Here is a 21,384-nt window from a genome sequence, read left to right on the forward strand (position 1 = left end):
TTCCCCTTCGAACGAGTCACCCCATCCGGTTTTCCTCTTTTCACTTTTATATGGATTTTTTTAGCCGCGCGGGAGCCCTTCTTCCTCTCATTCGTCGAGAGCCTTGCGCAAACTTGCTTGCACGAGCCCTCCTCATTTCTCCTCGCTTTCTCAGTCTCCATCCTTTTTCCCGTTTTATTTTTTCTTCCCCTCATGAGTGCTACAATTCAGTGGTTTTAATGTCTCGTCTATTTCTACTCCGTTAAAAGTGGTCATCATCAAGGTTCTTACGTTGCTCCGCTTTTCTTGATTTGTCTCTTGTGTGTCGAGTTTCTCTTCAAAATTCGTTTCGTGACTCAGAGCCTGTCATCTATTTTTGAGAAATATTTCTTTACAATTGTAAAACCACGTTCACATTGCAAAATCTCCGAGTGTTATTGGCATTATTATGATCATTGGCATTATTATATCATTATTAGAAATATATTAGATGGAGTGTTAAATTTCACTAGGTAGATAGATGTAAATTTTTGAATATTCTGTAGTTTTATCATAAATAATAAATCCATCTCGAATTTATCAAAGAATATAATTATGTTATAACATATAATTTAAAATTATATCGATGTCGCTTATGTGACATGGCGGACGACAATTTAAAATGCAAACTTAGGTATAAAATAGATTTTTTTAAATTATTTTATATTCTATATATTTTTATTACAATTTTTCAATACGCACAGCATTCAAAGACCTTTGTTTACATAACTTTTTTTTTATTTCAGCTCGTAGAATGTACTTTCGAACTGTGTATAGAAAATCTGGGGACACCCTGTATACTTATAAATATGTATATTTATAACTATGTTGTCGAGATTGAATGACTAGAATACATATGCATAAGATTGCACTGAGATATTCAACAAATAACCCCAGGATAGCAGCGGAAGCGAAGATGCTTTAATAATGGCGACTTACGGCGTGCAAATCGAAGCTCGCGCGACTTTCCGCGATCGTTTCGCTATACCCGTCTTGACTTCCCTCGAACCGGTTGTCACCCGTAGAAAGTTTCTTTGTTAACTTTTCTTTCTTCTCAATTTATCGAACCCCTTCCAGCTCGATAACGAGTCACGCTCGTGCCATGCAATGGCGGCCGGCGACGGCTACTCGTGTATGAAACGGAGACTGCTCTCCAAGTCACACGCGGTTCTTACCCCATCGCAAGCTTCTTAATCCGCGAATTGATTAACTTTCGACTTAAAAGAGTCAAGATGCACACACGCGCGCAGAATTGACGTTTCGTGTGTGTTTACACTCTTATCAGATTTAGGAAATCGAAAAAGTAACATTTGACAGCAACGTCTTCTCGTCTGTATAGGATTAATTCCTAAGTTCGAACTTGTAGAGAACGAACAGAATCAATTAAGAAAATTACAATTAAAGAGTAGTTATTAAAAAATTTATTCACTGCGATCACTTAAAATTAAAAAGTCTGAAGATGATAAAGGTTCATTAACTTTTACAAATTTACTTTTTAAATCTGTTATATCGAAATTTTGTATCATCAATTTGATCGAAAGAAATTATATCACACGTTATTATAAAATAATTTTTCGTTTACATAAACAGATTGTATATATCTAAATATATATTAATTCTAGAATACACTTAGATGGAATTTATAAAGTCTAGAAATGATCTTCCACAAACTCTCACTAACAAATGTTAATTATATAGATGAGCAGTTAATTTTTAATCGTAAAGTAAAAGTAAGTTAACATTCATCAACATTAACAGTCATCCCATCATTGAAATAAAAAAGTTACGTTTAACGGGCCGTCAGAGATTAATGTTACATCTACCTTGAGGAAGGTTGCTGAAATCACAGCCGTCAGCTCTTTTCAATCCAATTAACGTGAGAGGATTATTTTGGAAACACCACTATGGCGACATATTAGAGTACCACGATCGTCCTTTACAGCGAAAGGATTAACCCATAAACGAGCGTAACGACTCGAGCCGCTTTTAAAGAATGCGAAATCGTCCTCGATGTCGTTTAATCGCTGGACAATCGTTCCCGTACTTCCACCCCCTTCGTAGAGGGGATGTCAAAGTTTTTCCGGTAGTATTCGCATTTCACCGAAATCGTCCCGACGGCGACGACGCTAATCGGCTTTCGCGAGCTTTGAGGTGTTTAACGTCGCCGGCACGATTTTCGCGGAAGTAACACCGATAAACCAGTGAAATCGAATATCGATCGTGATGTCCAATCACAAGATCACACGGAAGCTATCGATCTCGAGATTTTCGTGCGATCGAAACCTTACCTAAAGATTATGAAAAATTAAGCATATCCTTGCAAACTATATTAAAAAATGTGAGTATTTTTAATTTAAAAAAATATTGTAAAAAACTTGTAATTAATTGAACAGATTTATGTAAAATAATTAAAAATTCTTCTTGGGTTCCGGTAAATCGATAAATAAACGGATATTTAAATTATTTTGAATTAGGTATACCTAGTCAGAAAATGAAACAAGATATATAACATCTGTTGAAATAAATTGAAATAAATATGATTTCATTTTATTCCGAAATAAAAGGACAGTTTTCGATACGTTTTATACAAGTACACTCTATCAAATGCAAATATTGTTTCATTAAAATATATTTCTATTTTAATATATTTTATAAAAATTTTCATTATATGTTCTTTGTTCGTTTTTAACGTCAATCTGAAGATTTGTGGTGAGTAGTCAGAAGCCTTATAATATTTTATGGTACGTACTAAAAAATTTTACGCAAAAAATAGTACCGCTGCGAAGTGAGTCATAATGAAAGAATATATTGCATTCCTTTGTATTAATCATATCGATTGAAACATTTCAAAAACTTTTATGTACTTCTTTATGTTCAAAAACGTGATTTTTACGGAAGTATTTTTAAAACAAAAACGGAGGTGCGACTGTATTATTTTTATTTATTTATATGTGAGTCGCACATCTTTTGATTTTAATTATCAGAACGATAAAAGATCACGTAATAGTCTGTAAACAAAGTTTCATGAAATTCATTTCTTAACGTTTATCCTAGTGTGTATCTACATACGCACCAATTGTGTATATTATGGGAATTGTTACAAGAACTTACGTAATCGCACGATAAGTAGGTACTACGTGTAAGTTAGAATTCGCGCATACATGTTTCAGAGAATGGAAACTTATTCTGAATCACGATTTTTTAAATCCCTCTCATGGTGATTTTACTTGTTGCAACATCTTAGCATCAAAATTATGTCTACTATAACTCCACCCTATACATATTGATACGCCATAAGATAAATAATGTAGAAATAATTTTTATACAAGATGTTTTATACAAGAAATGGAGTAGTTTAGAGTATCACAGAAGCGGTTTTGATTTTGATAATGCACCGATAGATGATGTATGTATAATCGAGTTCATTAACGATGTCCCCCATTCGCTCGCAATGCCCTCATGACACTATTGCAACATAATCGATAACAATTAAATTGAACACAATTAAATTAAACATTGCTCTGCGAATAATTATCGTTTCTTGAACGTTTAAATGATTTCATTTACATGCAATCGCATGCTGACTTGAATTTTACTAATAGCCATTAAAATTGCGTCACGATAAATTGAAACAGTATTAATCTACTGTCTCTTTGAAAATACAATCTATTAACTCATAGAAGATGAATTGAAGCTACGGTCTACTTTATGCTACAAATGTTTCGAAGCAATCGATACATAGAATACATTTGTAACACTCCTCTTCCGTTAATCAATAAATATCTGTATATTTGAAATTGAATCAATATTTCTTTGATTGATCAATTAGTAAAATTCAATTCCGAATGATCGACCGAATATTTCGAAGCGATTGTAGCATCAAGTAACGTAGCGTCAACTGCATTCTGAGACAATGGGCGCAAAGTTATTTTCGCTCGCACCAAGTAGAGAGATGCATACCTGTGTACGGCAAAATTTGCCGGAGGATATGACTCCAAAGCTTCCTTATCGTATAATACGTCGCAACGCTCTCTTATACTTATTGTTAGCATAAGCGCGAGTATCCGCGGAATTATCGCAGGGTTGTCGCTTAGATTACCAAGGAGCGCGCACGATGCGCAGCGACATGTGCGACAGCAGTCGCATCGGGCAGAACCGCACGCGCGCCATTCGCGCTTCGTACTCGTTGCACAGGGAGTTCACTATCTCTCACTCAATTTAAGCCTCATCCGCCGTAAGCGGATCGGCCAAGCTGGCCTTTTAACGTCGGATAGTCTCGCCTCTCGCGGCTGCGCGGCATAGACGCCTATAACAAACATTATCCGCCATAATGCCCCCGTGTAAACATACCTACCTACGTAGCGCGTCTGCCTCCCGATTCCTTTCCCCGTTGCATCTCCCTTTGCCGACCGGATAAAAACGCATCTCGAAGTTTATTTAAGCGTTTAACGCCGAGTTAAGTTTCACGCGGCTAAGCCGACTTTTCGGCACGCTTCCTCCCCACTCCATCAGATACTTCCGGTTCAGCACGTGAGCGTCCATTTCGCAGCACCTTATACATCTGTCTTTGTCGCTCATTAGATACCCTGAAACCTTTTATCTCGCTTTCGCTAAATTTCAAATTACATCCATTTTATTTTAAGTATAGTACAAGTGTATACCTCTAGACTCCAACTTTTTGTCGCGTTTCACGTGCCGTAACTTAGAGAGACGATTAAACCAATCAACCGAGTCAACAGTCGTATTTTTATTATGTATGTTGAACCGTGATGTTAATACGTATTGATTAATGTCGATTGATGCGATTTTAATTTTCCCTTAACGAGTGTCGTGGACGATCGGCTCGCACGAATTTCACAATTATCGCAAAATAGTTATTTATTTATCTTTATTTTATAAGTAAAGGTTTAATAAGCATTTTCGTAGCTCAGATTCAGATTTTTCGCGACGTTTCCATTTGGGTTTTGAAACAGGACAAAACTAGCCATTTATTCGCTCTCCACACCTTTTCAAGAAAGTGGGAACCTGTCTTTTGTTGGTATCAGGTAGAAAAAAGTGACAGCTCAGAGACAGAGGAATAAAAGAGAATTAACATGGGTGAACAACAAGGATAAGACGATACACGGGGGTACTCGGGTGATGTTTCCGAACACAGCCTTATAGATTCAGAACCTGTCTGAACGTCAAGAAATCAGTAACTATCGAGTAGTGTCTCCGTGAGGATCGGTTGTGTATAATGCAGTGATAGATATTAAATATTATACAGATATTATTGTGATTGTGCCAAAGAGAATGTTAGTACAGTTCATCGACAACTGTATTTGAGATTTCATTCTTGCTCGAAATTATTTCATTAACACCGATCGACAGTGGTATACATTCCTAAATTTATAGCCCTTTATTCTTTTTCTTGAATTGTTGGCTATATTTGCTTCGTATCTAAACAAATACTATTTTGGACAGTAGGGAAGAAGAAAATTGACGACAAGATCTGACGAATCGAACAGCAGCGGAAAAAATAAGTTATTCCCTAAAGTACCATGTCAATGCTTTATTAATCGTACCTATTAATACATTATACATTATCGAATTCACAAGGTAGGCCAGTGTTGCATAAATAAATAGTTAAAAAGTATTTTATGTATATATATATATATATATATATAACCGATATTTTCAGGAATTAAAATAAAAAAAATATTGAAATTTTTTGCATACGCGTATTTATTCGTGCTTCAAGTAATTCTTCAATTTTTTTGAAGTGATGTGCGTCAATATTGGCTGTGTTCCGATATTTCCTAGAATATGTTACATGTATACTATAGATTTTACGTATATATCGGTAAATATCGGACATACACAGCCATTACGTACATAAGAGTTGCAGACCGCATGCCATGTTATAAAATGCCTGCGACATAAATTGCACTCCTAATCGTCTGAAGTATAGAACAATTTTTTTTATTTATAGAAATATCGTTATATACCAGATCAAAATTAAATTAATACATGCAATATTTTTTTCGCAGATTGTTCGAAATAAAAAATTCATGAAAAATTCAAAATTTTAATTTAAAAAATTTTCAAAGATCACCATTTCTTTATCTTTTTCATTTTAGATTGAGATATAAATACATTTAGATTTAAAAAACTTGGATTGTTTCAAATATTACCCTCCCGATTAGAATCGGCATAATTCATGTCATATATGCTTCATAAGACAACGGTCTGCAGCTCTTACAATATTGACGCTTATATTATTTTAAAAAGTTTGAAGAATTACCTCAAGTTCAATAAATGCGTGTGGAAAACATTAATATTATACATAGCTATGATAAGTTTTTATTTTTACTAAAAAGTAACTTCAAAAATGGAACCTCTATACCTATACTAAAATATTCTATTAAACGATGCTTGGATAATCGAAATTCTGTTGCATCATTTAAAGATCTGAAACAGTTACAATGAATATTCCATTGATTATTACGATCTTTTTATTACAGTCATATATTTCTTCAATTCTTGCGTGAAGCATACAGCCTCTAGTAAAATTTTAGTAACAATGAATTTTTTCCAGATTGTTAGTCTCACAGACTTTATATAAGAATAAACTAGCAATTGTCTATAGTTTTTGTAAAGAGAAACGGTGTTCGAAGGAGGTTAGAGAAGGAAACATTTTCAGGTGTTTTTCTTTCTCGCAGAAACGTACATTGCGCATGTCAATTATGCTAATTCTACAATGAGTTCGTAGACGGTATAATTCTCAATCTTATTGGTGAATCAGAGAAGTTGATCAACCAATTTGTAGGACTAAGATTTTCTTAAAACTGACCAATTTCGATTTTATTCCTTCCTATTAGTCGAGCTAAATGGTTCGCTATACAACTAACAACTCGTAGATGCAAAAAATTATAGTCACGTATTTAGACTGGTTAAAACTTTTAATTTCCGATTACCAACTTAATGTAGAATCAACGTTAAATATACGGTGCGTTAACACTGTATCAGAATTAAAAGTAATATATTGTAGCAAAATAAGATTTTTTGAAAATGTACAATGTAATTAAAAAATATACAAAACAAAATTACGTAAAATGGACGTTTTTTTAATTCATCGATAGGTCAATTGCATTATGCGCATAATGCGATTGATCAATCGATGAATTGAAAAATTCGCCCAATTGTATAGCAAAAGGAATATATCCAATGTATAATATATGTATATCAAGTATGTACTTTTGAATAATTGTATAGAAATAAAAATACGAACATGATATCCTGCTTGTATTACCAATTCATATTTATAAGTCTATGATTAATCTAATATCCAATCCCTAGTCTAAGAGATCTATACATATTCACTGATATATAGGACCTACAGTTTAACGCTAAATCTGAACGAAGCTAGTGATTAAGTCTCTTAGTTACCGATAGAACCATTTTCGTCAATTGCACTAAACGGCAAATTATTCGACGCCTCTTTTGTTACAGTACGTATCTCTAAAAATATAAAATTATAAACAAAGCAAATAAATAAGAAAAAAGTTATTAAAATTTGTTTGTATCGCGAACAAACTGGCGTGAATATGAATCTTAATAATACCACAAGTTATATTCACTATTTGTTCGTTATTCATAACATTAATTTATTTGCAATATTACAACTTATTTGCAATACTACAACTTTTCTGTCTTGTTTTAGAAAAATCCTTGATCAATAAAGTGGCACAACATCGACATTTTTTGAAGAATTATTTTTGAATATATCACCCAATCAATCCACCGTTTTCAAAATTTTCGCCGAAGATATAACATTAAATAACATTAACTAACGTTAAATAACGTTATAATGTTGCCGTTTTATATGGATGAAAAGGAGCTATTCACGCCATCATGTGTAAGATAGTTTATATTTTTGTAAAAATTAACGTTATCTTCCATAATTTGAAAAAGAAATTAAGTTTTTGATTTCTTTACTGTTAAAAAATAAAATAGTAATTTTGACTTAAAGACGTATAGAGGACTTTCTAAGCATGCAAAAATGTTAATTTTAACATTTTTACATATTTCGATCAGAAAGTCTACTATACGTTTTTAAGTTAAAATTTACATTTTATTTTTTTACAACGTGTGTGTAGCCTTTTTGGCGGATAGAAATAGATACTGTATTTCAGTGTTCAATGCTACATACATTTTCAGCATTAATTCTTAAATATAATTAATAGATCTTGAATTTACTCTGAATTTATCCTGAATTTAATTTTAAAGTGAACATTGCAAGTTTGCAATATTCGTCCTTTAGGATTAAGAAGGGAAGGTAGATTATGACCTTTTTTGTACTTTGAATTAATCTTTAGTACACACGATTAGATCATTTGTGTTCTGCGCATTTTTTAAAAATACTAATAGTATTTGACTAAATAATGATCTCTAACCTTTTTTTTTATTATACAATCTTACACATATTTTATAAAAATATTAAAGTACACATAAAAATTACTTAAAAATTAACTTTGACAAAAATGAGCCATTGTATGCAGTAAAGGACAGGAAAATCATTGTGTGTATTAAAGAAAAGAGAATTTTTGTCATTAATAAAAACACGACATGTACAAATAAAAGACCACTCGATAATCCTTCACTTTCCACTTTTGTCCCATACATGTTTTAAAAATGGAGATTTTTCTCAGAGTTCGAAGATTTTGAATAGTTTTATAATTTGCGATGAGTTTTTCTATTTAGATAAAGTTTAATTCGTGGAAACATTGAAAAATTTTAAATCTGAGACGTTGCACTTTATTATCATACTTTTATTTTTATCCCCAAGCCTTAAGGACGATTGTTAGAGCTCTTTATCTGTACTTTTCGCAATAAATTAATTCAATCGATTAATTATCACTCATGAATAACGAAATTTTAAAAATTAAAATTGCAAAAATGATACTCATATGAAATTTTACTAAACATTAATTCTTTTATATAGATCAACGAAGATCTATACTGCGACAGTGCATTCTCGGGAAACTTCACATCAAGATTATCGGAGAGCAGCGCAACGCGGCCATTGTACGCGAACAGCTGGTGGGTGAGCGACCAGAACGAAGGGAGTCACGCGATAAGGGAGCGTGATAACAACGGCGCGGTGGCGGGTGAACTGGTTTCTCGCATCGCGGGCTGCCTGAATATGGCGGGTTACCTGAAGGCGGCGGGCGCAACCTGCGCCTCGACCGGAAACCCTCATCAATACCATCCACACGGTCATCCGATGGGAGTCGGCACCCATCCGCATCCTCACTCGCATCCGCATCCCGGTGCACATCCCGGTTTGCCGTCGCACTTCGCCCTCACCCCGCACGCTCATACGCATCATGCGCTCGAGCATGGACTGGCAGCCGCATTCCCACAAGGTAAAGCTCTTAAATTTTTTCAAGACGAGTTCAAATTTCATTGCTTAAACTCAGTTCTACCGAAAGTTTACAGTTTGTCTTATCGAAAATGAATATTGTAGATTTATGACTTTTAATTATGATTAAATTTGTGCGTCTAATGTCCATTTCTACCAACATATAGATTAACTGTAATCTTGGTTTAATCATTTATCCACTTTTAATTTTTAGAACTAAAGAAAGATAATATAAATTAATCCAAGATTATAAAGTGAATTTACATTGGCAGAAAGCTGGGTTCAACCAATGTAAGATTAACTTTAATCTTGGTACAATTTTCTCTTTTTTTTTAAGTCTAAGAATTAGAAAAAGATAAACAGTAAGTTAAGGGAATCTGGCTTTTATGGACACACGAATCTATCTAATCATAATTAATAATCGTAAATCTATTTATTTTCGATAAGATTAACTGTAAACATTTACCATAATCATAAACTTCATTGAACGGTAATAATTGTCAACAAAACATTAAACTTTATTTAAAATTTTAGAGAAGCTAAGTCAACGGTAAAGTCTATGTTTCTTTACTATGAAAAGTGTGTTAAATTTTCTGATATCTATGGCGTCGAAAATTGAACTCACTGAAATTGATACGTAAGTTAATCTATGCATGACATTTTATGACGGCCAATGGGTTATACGGCATGCAACATTATTTGAAATTGGGATTGATATCGGAATAATCACAAATCATTGAGATAATACTTAAAGAATGGTTAATTAACGTTCTCGAACCGGAGTTAAGATCGAACAAAGCGAATTTTTAACGAGCCAATCGTAGTAACTAATTTAAATACTATGTCCCACTTGCGAGATGTCATACTCGACGTTGAAAAAAAAAAATAGAATTGTCTGCACGTTTCTACTCGAGAATAATGGTAGCTCAGTTATTGGCAATAATGAGACCGAATGTATGTATTCGGGTCGTAATAGCAAGGGATTCGCACGGTTCGATACTGATGTGCATGCGGAAAAGTTTTCACGTAATCGTGAGGTGGCGACAGCGGTACCGTTCTTGGTATCCATGTTTATTAGCCGCATCGTGTTATACGGTTCTGATAATACTTCTCGCGGAAAAAAAGCGTTACATGAACTATGAAATATCGCGAAACGGAGAAAAGATGAGCGAGGTTTCCGATGGTGATCGATCTAGCCGGCTAATCCATTGAAATAAAAGACGAGTATTTAATCTGTGCGACTCGGCGTTACAACAGTGTGACAGATTTGCGTCGTATTCATTCAACAAACGCCGTCGGATAATCTCTCTGCGCTTAAGGGAGGGCTCCACTGGAAATTGCAACTTTTTCGCTTTCTAATAGATTAATTCAATTTTTCGATCATTTTATACGTGCAAGAAATAAATTGTTATGTTAAATTTCAAATTATTTGTGACGTAAGTTATAAGCATTTATATTAAACCAGTTAATAACGAGACATTCACAATTAATTCTGAATCAAATTTTGAACATATATATATATATATATATATATATATATTCATCACATTGCTTTTAATAAATATGAAAATTATAAATTTTTATTTTTTAAATAAGATTTCTATTTTCTTAAATAATTAATTTTAACATTTTATCAAGCCTGATTTCTCTTTCATTAGACTGATATTTTTATGCGTACTGGAAGCAAATGTTTTAAAGCGAAGGAAATTTGACGTAAATTACCCAGCAATTTGATATTCACAGTGCATTCAACAGCAAAAAAAGCTTTCAAAATCTATTGTACACACACAAAATAAATTCCCCCTTTTTATCTTAAGCCTCCCTTACGTTCTATCACGCCCCTAGCATAGCTCAATCTGTGCAGGCCCCTCTTCTTCCATGTATTGCGTACGGATTAAAACTATCATTATTAGCTCATATGTGGATTACATTTAATTTATTAGATATGTTACGTAATTTAGCATTTCAACACGTTGTTAAAAGTATTTCACATGGACGCCATATTCGCCGTTATTGATTGCCATACAAATCGATGCATCGACTGAAGCCATATGAGTGTGTCGAGCAATCTCGGGGCTTCTTAACTATCGTCGTTGCAAGTTGGCAAAAAACACGCATAAAAGTGCATATCCCTTGCAAGTTTCAAATTTCCAAATGAATATTCAAATGTTATATAAACAAAAACGTATACATTTGTTAATACATATATTTATTATGTCTACGTTTATACGGCATTCTTAATTGAATTTAACAACATCTGTAGTTATGAAATTGACCAATTATAGCTATTCCTGTGAAGAATGGAATGATTGGGGTCAGTTTTATGACTATTAAACCCAATTAAAGATGTAAATATAATCTATAAAACACATGCAACATTTTGAATTTTGTTTTTGTAATGGATTGAGGAAGCGTGCTTTGTTCGCTTAGGAATTACGATCGGAATATTTTCGGGACGAGATTCGAGGGAGCTTCGATAACAAGAACAATCGTGAACCACCCATTATGCCTTTCGTGGTCGAACGAAGCTTGGAATGTTCCCCTGCAGAAAATCGCCATTTCCCCCGCAAGCATCTAGTGAATAGAAAATTTCGGAGGATCGGCCATGGCGCGCCAAACAGAAAGAAGTAACGATTTCGGAGAGAAAATTCCCTTCGTGTTCGCGATTCTATTCTCGAAGGTCGTATTGCTGGGTCGGTAATTGACTGCATAAATTTTCCAGTATGCCACAGAACGTGCATAGACGGAAAGAGATCGCGGAAAGAAGGCAGAGTGAGGGTGTGTGTATGTGTATGCTACTGAAAAAGCGAGAGAGAGAGAGAGAGAGTGAGCGAGCACGACGAAGATAGCATGCTTTCGCGTCGCTTTCCTTTAGCGGCACGATTCGGCGGAAAGCAGCATCATCTCGCCTCTCTTTCCCGTCCGTCTTTCACCGTTTCGCTCTCTTTCACCCGCCGCTCGAAAGGGGGTTCGGTGGCGGAGGACCCGGGGTGCCGGGGGCAGAGTGTCGAGGAGATGGAGTGGTCGGAGGGGGAGGGGGGGGGGGGTCGGGGGATGCTTCGGCGAAGAAGAGTAGAGAGAACCATGAGAGTAAGCCGCTTATCAGGGTGGCAGCAGGCAGTATAGGTCCAACCGACGCAGATAGGTGGGTTTCCATGGAAACACGGATCTGTCCGTTAGGTCCCTACGTACCTACGTCCAGCGGCTGCCTCTATCCGTTGTAGGCGTGTATCCGCGCTACACGAAAAGCCGCCGAACGCGAGAGGGACAACGACGCGAGAACGCCGCCGCGGGGTTGGAGGCTGGTGTGGTCCATAGACGGAAATAGAAACAAAGGATGTGGACGGGAGCAGAGTGCGATGATTCGTGCCATTCGAGATTTTTAGAGTTCGTTTGTAAAGCAAACGTCTCATTTATTACGGCCAAGATTCACTTTCCTTCTGATCTTGCAGTTTCTCACGAATAATTCCGCCGAGTCATACATTCTATACGTATACATTGATGTATCAATTTATGGTGACGTGACCTCGTTATTTGAACTCGAAAAAAACTTTGGACAGTTGCATGACGATTAATAATACAATACGAGGTTCTAAATTGTAGGTAAAAGAAAGTTTAAATCTTCCTCTATCAATCGCCGTAAAGTGAAACTTGACTTGCATTTTGTACTTCAATATAGGACGCTTTAGAACTTACGTGTAATTTTTATAGTGTAGGTAAGGGTTCATCTCTTTTTCACACATTCCATTCCTCGTGTATGATGATAATTAGATTTTTCAGCTACGTAGTTATATAATCAGATTTTAGAAGACTTTTCGCTAATTAATTCACGTGATGTTCGTCAACGGTAACGCGTGGATGGAAAGGGCTATTCCGTGTCGTTCGACAGGGCGTTAATTTTAGTCGCGCGTCGATGTTTATTTTGTTATGCAATCGTGCAGGCGAAGATACGATCGCACCCTGATCGGCGAAAGAACGATAGCTTCGGGGGAAAAGTTTGCCGAGGAGACGAGAAGGGATGTGGAAACGTAGGACTCTCTCCAAGACTCGTGGCATGCTGCGAGATACGTGGGAATCGCGTCATGTGGCCACCGCCCTTTCCCATCCACGCTACTATTTGTTGTCGCAGAGAAATTGCCCGTCCACTTAACTTCCTCCTACTCGTCGCGGCGGCGGCGTCGCGGCGCATGAATAAAGACACCGCTGTCGACGATTTCCTCCCGCCGATTGTCAATCGAAGGGGAGCCACGGAACAAGTGATTTTGATCCCGGGCTCATGCGCGACATGCGCTTCTCGAAGTCGCAAGGCGTAATGTATCTATCGTGTAATGTTAAGAGATACATTGTCGTTGGAAGAAGCTCACGGCGGAATAATTTCCGCTCTAAATATTTGACTTAAAGTAAGCTATACGTTCACGCTTAAAAGATATCGCAATATCTAATGTTTGTTGAAATTCTTTTTCGACAATTTAATAACAAACTCCACCTTCTCGAACTCAGTACGTCAGTCTTCTAATTATGTCATTTTGATTTAATTTTTATCTCAACACTATTTTAACTTTTAATCATTTTTGTACATTGAGAAAAATTTCGAATCACTAAATTTTGATCATATCAATAAAAAATTCCGGTTGCTCGCCATGACTGAACATCTCTTTGTTTCGATTAAATGTTCAATTATAATGATCGGAATTCTAACTGATATGTGATCAAAATTTACTGATTGGTTCATTTTTAACTAGAAATTTTGGGAACGTTACATTTAAAGAAAAATTCGTCATTTCAAATTTGTTTGAGAGTAATAGATAATTCGCTTGATATATTTGCGTTGAGCACGGCTTAAAGCCGAAACATTCGTTTATCACGATACCCTTCATTGCACTTATAATATATATTTTAAAAAATAAACAATAATAAATAAATTCTCGAAATAAGTATGTCAACGAAATGAAAAAGGTATAATAGGAATGAGCGCTGTAGACTGTGCATAATCATATGTATAAAACAAGCTTTATCGTACTTAAATATTTACATTAAATTATACAATAACGTTCGTTTGACGATGGCTAATCTTTTAGCCATTATCAGCGCGAATATTAATAAAAACAAGTGATTTAGTTTTATTAAGTAATTTTATTAGTGATGGTTGAAAGATTGAATGTTTAAATACGATAAAGCTTATTTTATATATTATATATATGTAAAATAAGCTTTATATTTTATATATAAAAGAGCTTTTTATATTATATATATATAAAACAATGTGCAATTATATGTATATATATATATATATATATTATATGTATGAAATTGTGGCTATAGCATTCATTTCCATCAACTCTTTTCCACATTTCGTTAAAAGACACTCATAATATTTAACTAAAAATATGTGATTTGATTTCCAATCTTCTAATCTCAATTTATTGAATCAGACTTCCGTGTTCTGGCAATCTGTGAGTGACTCTATCTTAGGACCATTGAACTATTTGCTAGTAAAGTTTTTGGATTTGTATATATTGCTGAGGAGGACTCTAAAGAAAGTTAGAATGTTCAAAATTGGAGTATATAAAGAGGACATCATACATCGAACGGAGTAAATAATTGTTCTACTTCAATAATCTGCGTTCCTCTTTCCGCTGACACTTATTAATTTTGACTTTTTTGTTTTTGTATTTTTAAAGATTATTGTATTCTTACAACCCTATCACTATTTTCAATTATCAGTGACCAACGTTGTCTATTTGATACTACATTGAAATTTTTTCGAAATTTTGCAAAATACAATTTGTAAATTTATTCTTTTTGAATTAAATACGTGTAAATTTAAAGCTTCTAAAGGCCAGCTCGTTCTTCGCTTGTCAATTCGGAACAATTTCAATCACTCAATTAGGTGTCAGGTTAAGGGCGGCACGTGGCGCAGACACGTGCTATACGCTCGCCGTTACCAAGTGGCCGCGAAACGACGAAAAGCAACGAGAGTCGTTTCCGTGGCGGCGCGTGTCATGGTTAAATTGAGTAGGCGGGCGTGGAGAGGCCAAACACAAATCCAAACCTAATTGCAAGACAAACACTTGAGGCTGAGTGAAATGTCGCGTACGGCGAGACATCGACACTCACTCTCGGAAATCTCGCTTCTTCCTCGTCGCATTTCTTTCGCATTTTATCGCCGCGATATCCTATCGGAATTATGCTTTTTGTTATTGATACGACGCGAGAGACCAGCTGCGTTTACCCAGTTCTATCGTTCTTCCCTTCTAACATCGGCTTGGAAATTTTGCCGATTTTACGCGCGGATTTCGTTGCTGGGAAATCGATGCATAAAGTGTACAAAGTCTTCATCTCACGATTCCTCGTGCTTCTCAAAATTAGTAATTCATGCTCGCCATCGTTACTTAATAAGTGTACGGAGTTACTTTTCGAGAATGGACGTCGCAAGGAGAACGGGCGTCGCTTGGAACATTGCAACGCGAAACTTATCCGCTTACTCGCCCGTCCCTGACGCATGTTGGTATTTTGTTACGTACTTACGTTCATATCCGTTAGATTATCGCATGAGAATGGCTATTCGCCACGGCCACACGTTGCATCTCTTCCTGCTGGAACTTCCTTATGAATGACTTCTTTTGGTTTTTTCTAACGTCGATGCAGTATAAATAATTACTTGACACCTGAAACATTTTTAACAAAGACGGTTTAGCTTAACAAATAAAGTATAATAATATAGAATCTATATTTTATATCTGCTTTAGACGATCTTCTAATTCGGGATAGATTTCGGAATATAATTCTGCTTATAATTTTTTTATGTAATCTATTTAATTAAACAGATTTGAAAAAGCAATATACATATACATATTTTTTTACAATACAGTATATATATATATATATACATGTTAGAACATATAGTAATAAAATTATAATTAGCATGTATTCTGTTTGATATTTCTTTTATTATATTTATTCTGTATTCTGTCGTAAATTAGAGATGTCTAAAACAATTTTAAAAACATTTTTGCATTCTTTGAAACACAATACAAGAATTTTTGAAATTTTTCCGTTATTTGCGATAATTCCGTTCACAGCAAATCAGCAAATTTCTTACGTACCAAACCAACAAATGAATTACCACCAATTCGGCAATGGGATTAAACACAGGACACACAGATACCATCCATACTACGTTCGCGAAGGTATGATTTTGAAGAAAATATGATATATAATAGTAATGGTGGTGGTATTTATGGCTACGTTGAGAGAAGAATTTTTTGAACTCTCAGAGTTTTCTTAAGTCTCAAATAGAAATAAGAAATATAATACAAACGTGATAATCGATTAAAACAAAATTCGAGACAGAATAATAACCTATTTATAGTTGCGTTTTCGTATGATTTACAAATGATTTGAAAAGTTAAGATATATTTATATACAGCTTGATAACTTGCGCTTATCTCAAATATATTCATAATTTTTCTATAATATAAGAAAATATGCAAAGAAGAAATTAATCGGATTAACAGACAAATACTATATGGCAAGTATAAAAGGTTTTTTTGTGTCAAGAAATATGAAATTTTGCAAATTATGGACTTTATGCTTAAAATCTAATCTGATGGCTTGGAAATGAAAGGAAAGCAAATAAAGTCATGAAAGATATGTTATTAAAATCATTGTACTCGAAGAATACGTGAAGCAATTTCGTGAGATACCGTCGATATTCGCGATCGAAATATCTATCGAAAAAGATTGATAAAAACGCGTCACTTCAGTTTTTCGTCTTGGGCCTTCGGCATTGCGATCACACGGTGGTCACGTTGTAAACGCAAAGTCGGCCAAATGTTTTCGTAGCTGATGGCCTTTTAGAATTCCCTCTTCTGTCACCGCCCGCCACGTGCTGTCATCCCACGGTCCCCCCCAATAATCCAGACCTCCGTCCCTAGCACCGCCATGTAGCAGCCTATTCGCGTTTTAGCTTTTAATTAATTTTCGATTCTGTGTGCCCGGGCGTGCCCCGCCTTCCACTGTCTTCCTTCCTCATCCACCACGCTTCGCCTCTATGAATATCAAAGTAGTCACCCGGTTCCGCAACGAACCCGCCATTTTACGGCTCCTCTTTCTTCGTTCTTTGTTTACGATTTATCAACACATTGTTTAAAAATTCTTAGCATCCTATTGTATCATTAACGGTTGAAATGTCATCCCTTTGCAAATAATTTTAAATAATACGTGAACAATCGGTCGATATAAAAGACACGAATAAGCAAAGAGGATTACATTCGATCGAAGAATGGAGATCTTGATATCTAATAACATTTTTGCTTGCATTTTACAATTTTTTAGCTGCTTTAAGTGTAGGTACTTTAGTGTATAAATAATTTGCCAGAGTGACAGATGCAAAACTGATAAAATCAAGATATTATGTAATATTTTTGTTAGCTATGTGACAAACCAGCTCCGCGGTTTTAGAGTTTTAAGGGTCAACCAGCGCAAAACCACGAGGGAAAATAGTGTCGGGTTACACCATTGCGTCTGCCTCGAACAAAATTTTTTTAACGAGAATAGCGTAGATAAAACCGCGATTAAACGATGGTGGAAATTTTATCGAAATCGGTACCCTTATTATTCAGTCAACTATACATATAATTATGATTAATTACCGTCAATTCTCTCGGCATATCAGTGATATGTTGCACTCGAGATAAATTCCCGACACCGTATTTCAGCAGCAACGGGCTTTTCGACGTTATCTAAATCGGACATGCATTTATTTGTATGAATTTATTGCGCGCGCTTTCCCGCGGAAGTCTAGATATATTGAGAAACAACAAGTAATAACGTGTTCATAAACGCCGTTAATTATTTTCACGTCGCTGCGTATTTTGTGCACCGTAAATTAAGCACCTTACTGACATCTATTAAATCATAGTTCAATAAATTTTCTCTTTTCTTAGATCTTTCGTCAGATTGCATATATTTTAGATAAACGGAGAAAGCTCATTTATTTAATTAATAGTTTTGAACTTTGGATGACATTAGCGAAATCAGTTGTATGAGATTGTCTTTTTATAAAACTATTTTTTTTAATACACTTTCCTTTAATATTTAAGTTACAAAATACATAATTAAACTATGGACGTTAAAAAAAGATTACACCATACTTTGTTAAATTCAATTTAATTTAATCGCATTTATATAGGTGTCACTACTCAATATATCATTAATTTAAAACAATGGAGTTAAATAATTTAACACAAAAAAGTGTAGTAAATTTAACTGTAGTTTATTATTTAATAAACGCATACGTTATTAATATGAGTGTTGTTTACTGTAAAACTAAATAATTTAATCACATAAATGGATTGATTTACGTTTCGACATATATGGTAATAAAAAATAACAAAATATGTTATTTAACTGAAGGGAATCATTGTCTCTTTGATATCTAATAATGTGAAGATAATAAATATCTTCGTTTTCGATTAAAATGTGAAAAATTTATTCAACGCGATTCGAATTTCGGGCATATGCAGATGTATTGGTGGATTGTACCATTCGATTATGTGAGTGAAAGAGAGATCACCGTAAAATTTTGTTAGTGGTCCATTGACTTACGCAGATCTCGACGAAACGGCGAAACGTGGCGGGCGCGGAAGAATCCAATAAACGCAAAACGAATTTACTATTAGGGTCGCGTCTGATCTCGTTGCAGGCCAATGAGGCGGAGCAACCCTTATATCAACCCTCCCGGTATCGCGTCTCACTGACGATAATAAATCGAATCATACTCCGAGAGTCAGCGGGTGTTTGCCGATCCATTAGGGTCGCTTAGCTGACTGTCTCTGCTTAAAGCACGATACGGTTGTCAAGATTTTTTCTTCACACATTTAAATCAATCGAAATGAATCCTAAAATGCTCTCGCTTGTCATTCAATAATGTATTTTAACAATTTTTTAAAATTATATTTGCTTTAAAAAGAAACAGTACTGTAGTTGGCATCTTCATTGAAAATAAATATTTCATGTTATCGTTTTAAACATAGCGAGTGATAGAAAACGTTTCTTCCCGGAAATCCTAGGTTCAGTTTTTAATCACAATTTCGATTTACAATGTCATGCTTGGAATATTCAGGCGTTAAATTAAGTGGCTTTGAAAAACTTATTCGGCGGCGCCTTGCGTGTCGAGGAAACGAGCAGAGAGAGAGAGAGCATAATCGGACAAGCCATTGTCTTGGTTGTAGAAGTGCCTGGCTCTTACTGGGCCGATGGCAAAGGCCGTCGTTAACAGTAGCACCTATACGCCCACTCGACAATCAGAGCGTCCTCTCAGAGCTATTCTCCACGCAATGCTACGGCGGGGAATATAGCGACTATTATGGACACAAAAAGATTCCCAATCAAATGAGATTTGTTGGTTCAACGAATAATTCAGTGTGCATAAAAATTACTACACACAGGAAATTCTTGAATATAGACGAAAATACAAATAATAAATAATTTAATCGCAGAATTAAGTACAAGTTACTGCACAAAATGACAGTTTATTTACTGACTTTTATATAATGATCGCATTAAAAGTGCATTTTCATATTAGAAGCTCATTTTCAGCGTCGAAATATACATAAATTATAAATTGATATTAGATAGTAAAAATCTCAGTATTCAAAAAAACTTTTAATCACACTGCTTAATTTTCACATCTCGTGGCGCTTTGATGCTGATGATATTTTAATAAAAAATGTACGGATACTTTTTTTTTTTATCTATACGCGTTATCTCAAGAGCGACGATGAGATTGTTTTATTCCAGAATTTCCATGTGTCCATAATCAGTAGCAGTTCCGTGTCGGAGGCGGCGAGATACGTATCATAGATCAAACGATCGCGGGTGTGTCGCGTCCGTCACACGGAGCGATGGCGGTAATACCGACCACCGTGGAGTTTGTACATTGTGAGCCCGACGCAATCTGTTCCGTGGATCTACTCCGGTGCCATACTGGTAGCCCACTCGACCAGTTCGTTAGCCAATCACGCAGGTACCGTCGTCGTCGTCGTCGTCGTCATCGTCGTTCGTCGTCATCCTCTTCATCCCGGGTTCTCTTCGAACCCGAGAGGAGCACCCACGAGAGATGCGATTGATATGACGTTGTTTCCTTCTTCTGGACCGCTCCTTCCATTTTAGAACTACAGTTACTTCGCTTTTGTCGTTGCTCTCGTCGGTAAACTATCGTCTCGTGTCGAAAACTTTCAGTCGAGCCTTAAGCTGTATGAATTATACCATGAATTATTCGCTGATTCGTTCCTCTCGTAAAATAATTTTTTGTACATAGTAATTAAATTCATAAAATTAAATTATGTTCAATTTAAGTTACTTTTAATCAGTTCTGTAGGTCTAACTTCATATATTTACTGAGGAGGATCCAAAATTGCATAGAAATGTTATGTATTTTCGATTCATATCATGTTATATTATTCATGATAGAATGATATTATGCACGGATATCGGACTGTCGGCTTTTATTGGCATTATAATATTAATTGATTTATTCTGTTAAGCCTTATTCAGTTCAATTGTAAAACAATTTGGTTCAAGAAAATGTATTAAATTTGACTCAAATTTAATCGATTATTTGCCAAGTGCATACGTTAATATGCACGTTGTTTACTTTAACCACAGAAATTGATTGATTTATATTTTGACACATACAGTGTGAAAATTAATAGTAACAAAATGTTGTTTAATTCAAGGAATTGGGTTACATTGCTTCTTTGATATTTAACAGCGTGTACGTATAAATCTGTTATACTAAATCGTATAAATAGACAACAGTTACAACATGTAATAGAAAACTTTACTTGATATGTGCTATGGAGTTACAGATTATAAAGTTAATTTAATTTCTCTCTAATTACTACATATAGTTGTATAACTGAACTACGTGCTTTCATAATCGGTTTTATTTTTGTTGT

The 21,384-nt window shown here is 35.1% G+C and overlaps 1 protein-coding gene across 1 annotated transcript in view; it reads left to right on the plus strand.

Moving 5' to 3' along the window:
* LOC108775002 (orthodenticle 1) overlaps positions 1-21,384 on the plus strand; it is a 35,088-nt gene that overhangs the window by 6,109 nt on the left and 7,595 nt on the right. The window contains exon 3 of the mRNA XM_018541274.1: positions 9,002-9,425. Within this exon, the coding sequence (XP_018396776.1) occupies positions 9,002-9,425 (424 nt within the window). The remainder of the gene's footprint in view (positions 1-9,001; positions 9,426-21,384) is intronic.

This window comes from Cyphomyrmex costatus, unplaced genomic scaffold (assembly GCF_001594065.2).
Source record: "Cyphomyrmex costatus isolate MS0001 unplaced genomic scaffold, Ccosl1.0 scaffold281, whole genome shotgun sequence".
NCBI classification, from domain to species: domain Eukaryota; kingdom Metazoa; phylum Arthropoda; class Insecta; order Hymenoptera; family Formicidae; genus Cyphomyrmex; species Cyphomyrmex costatus.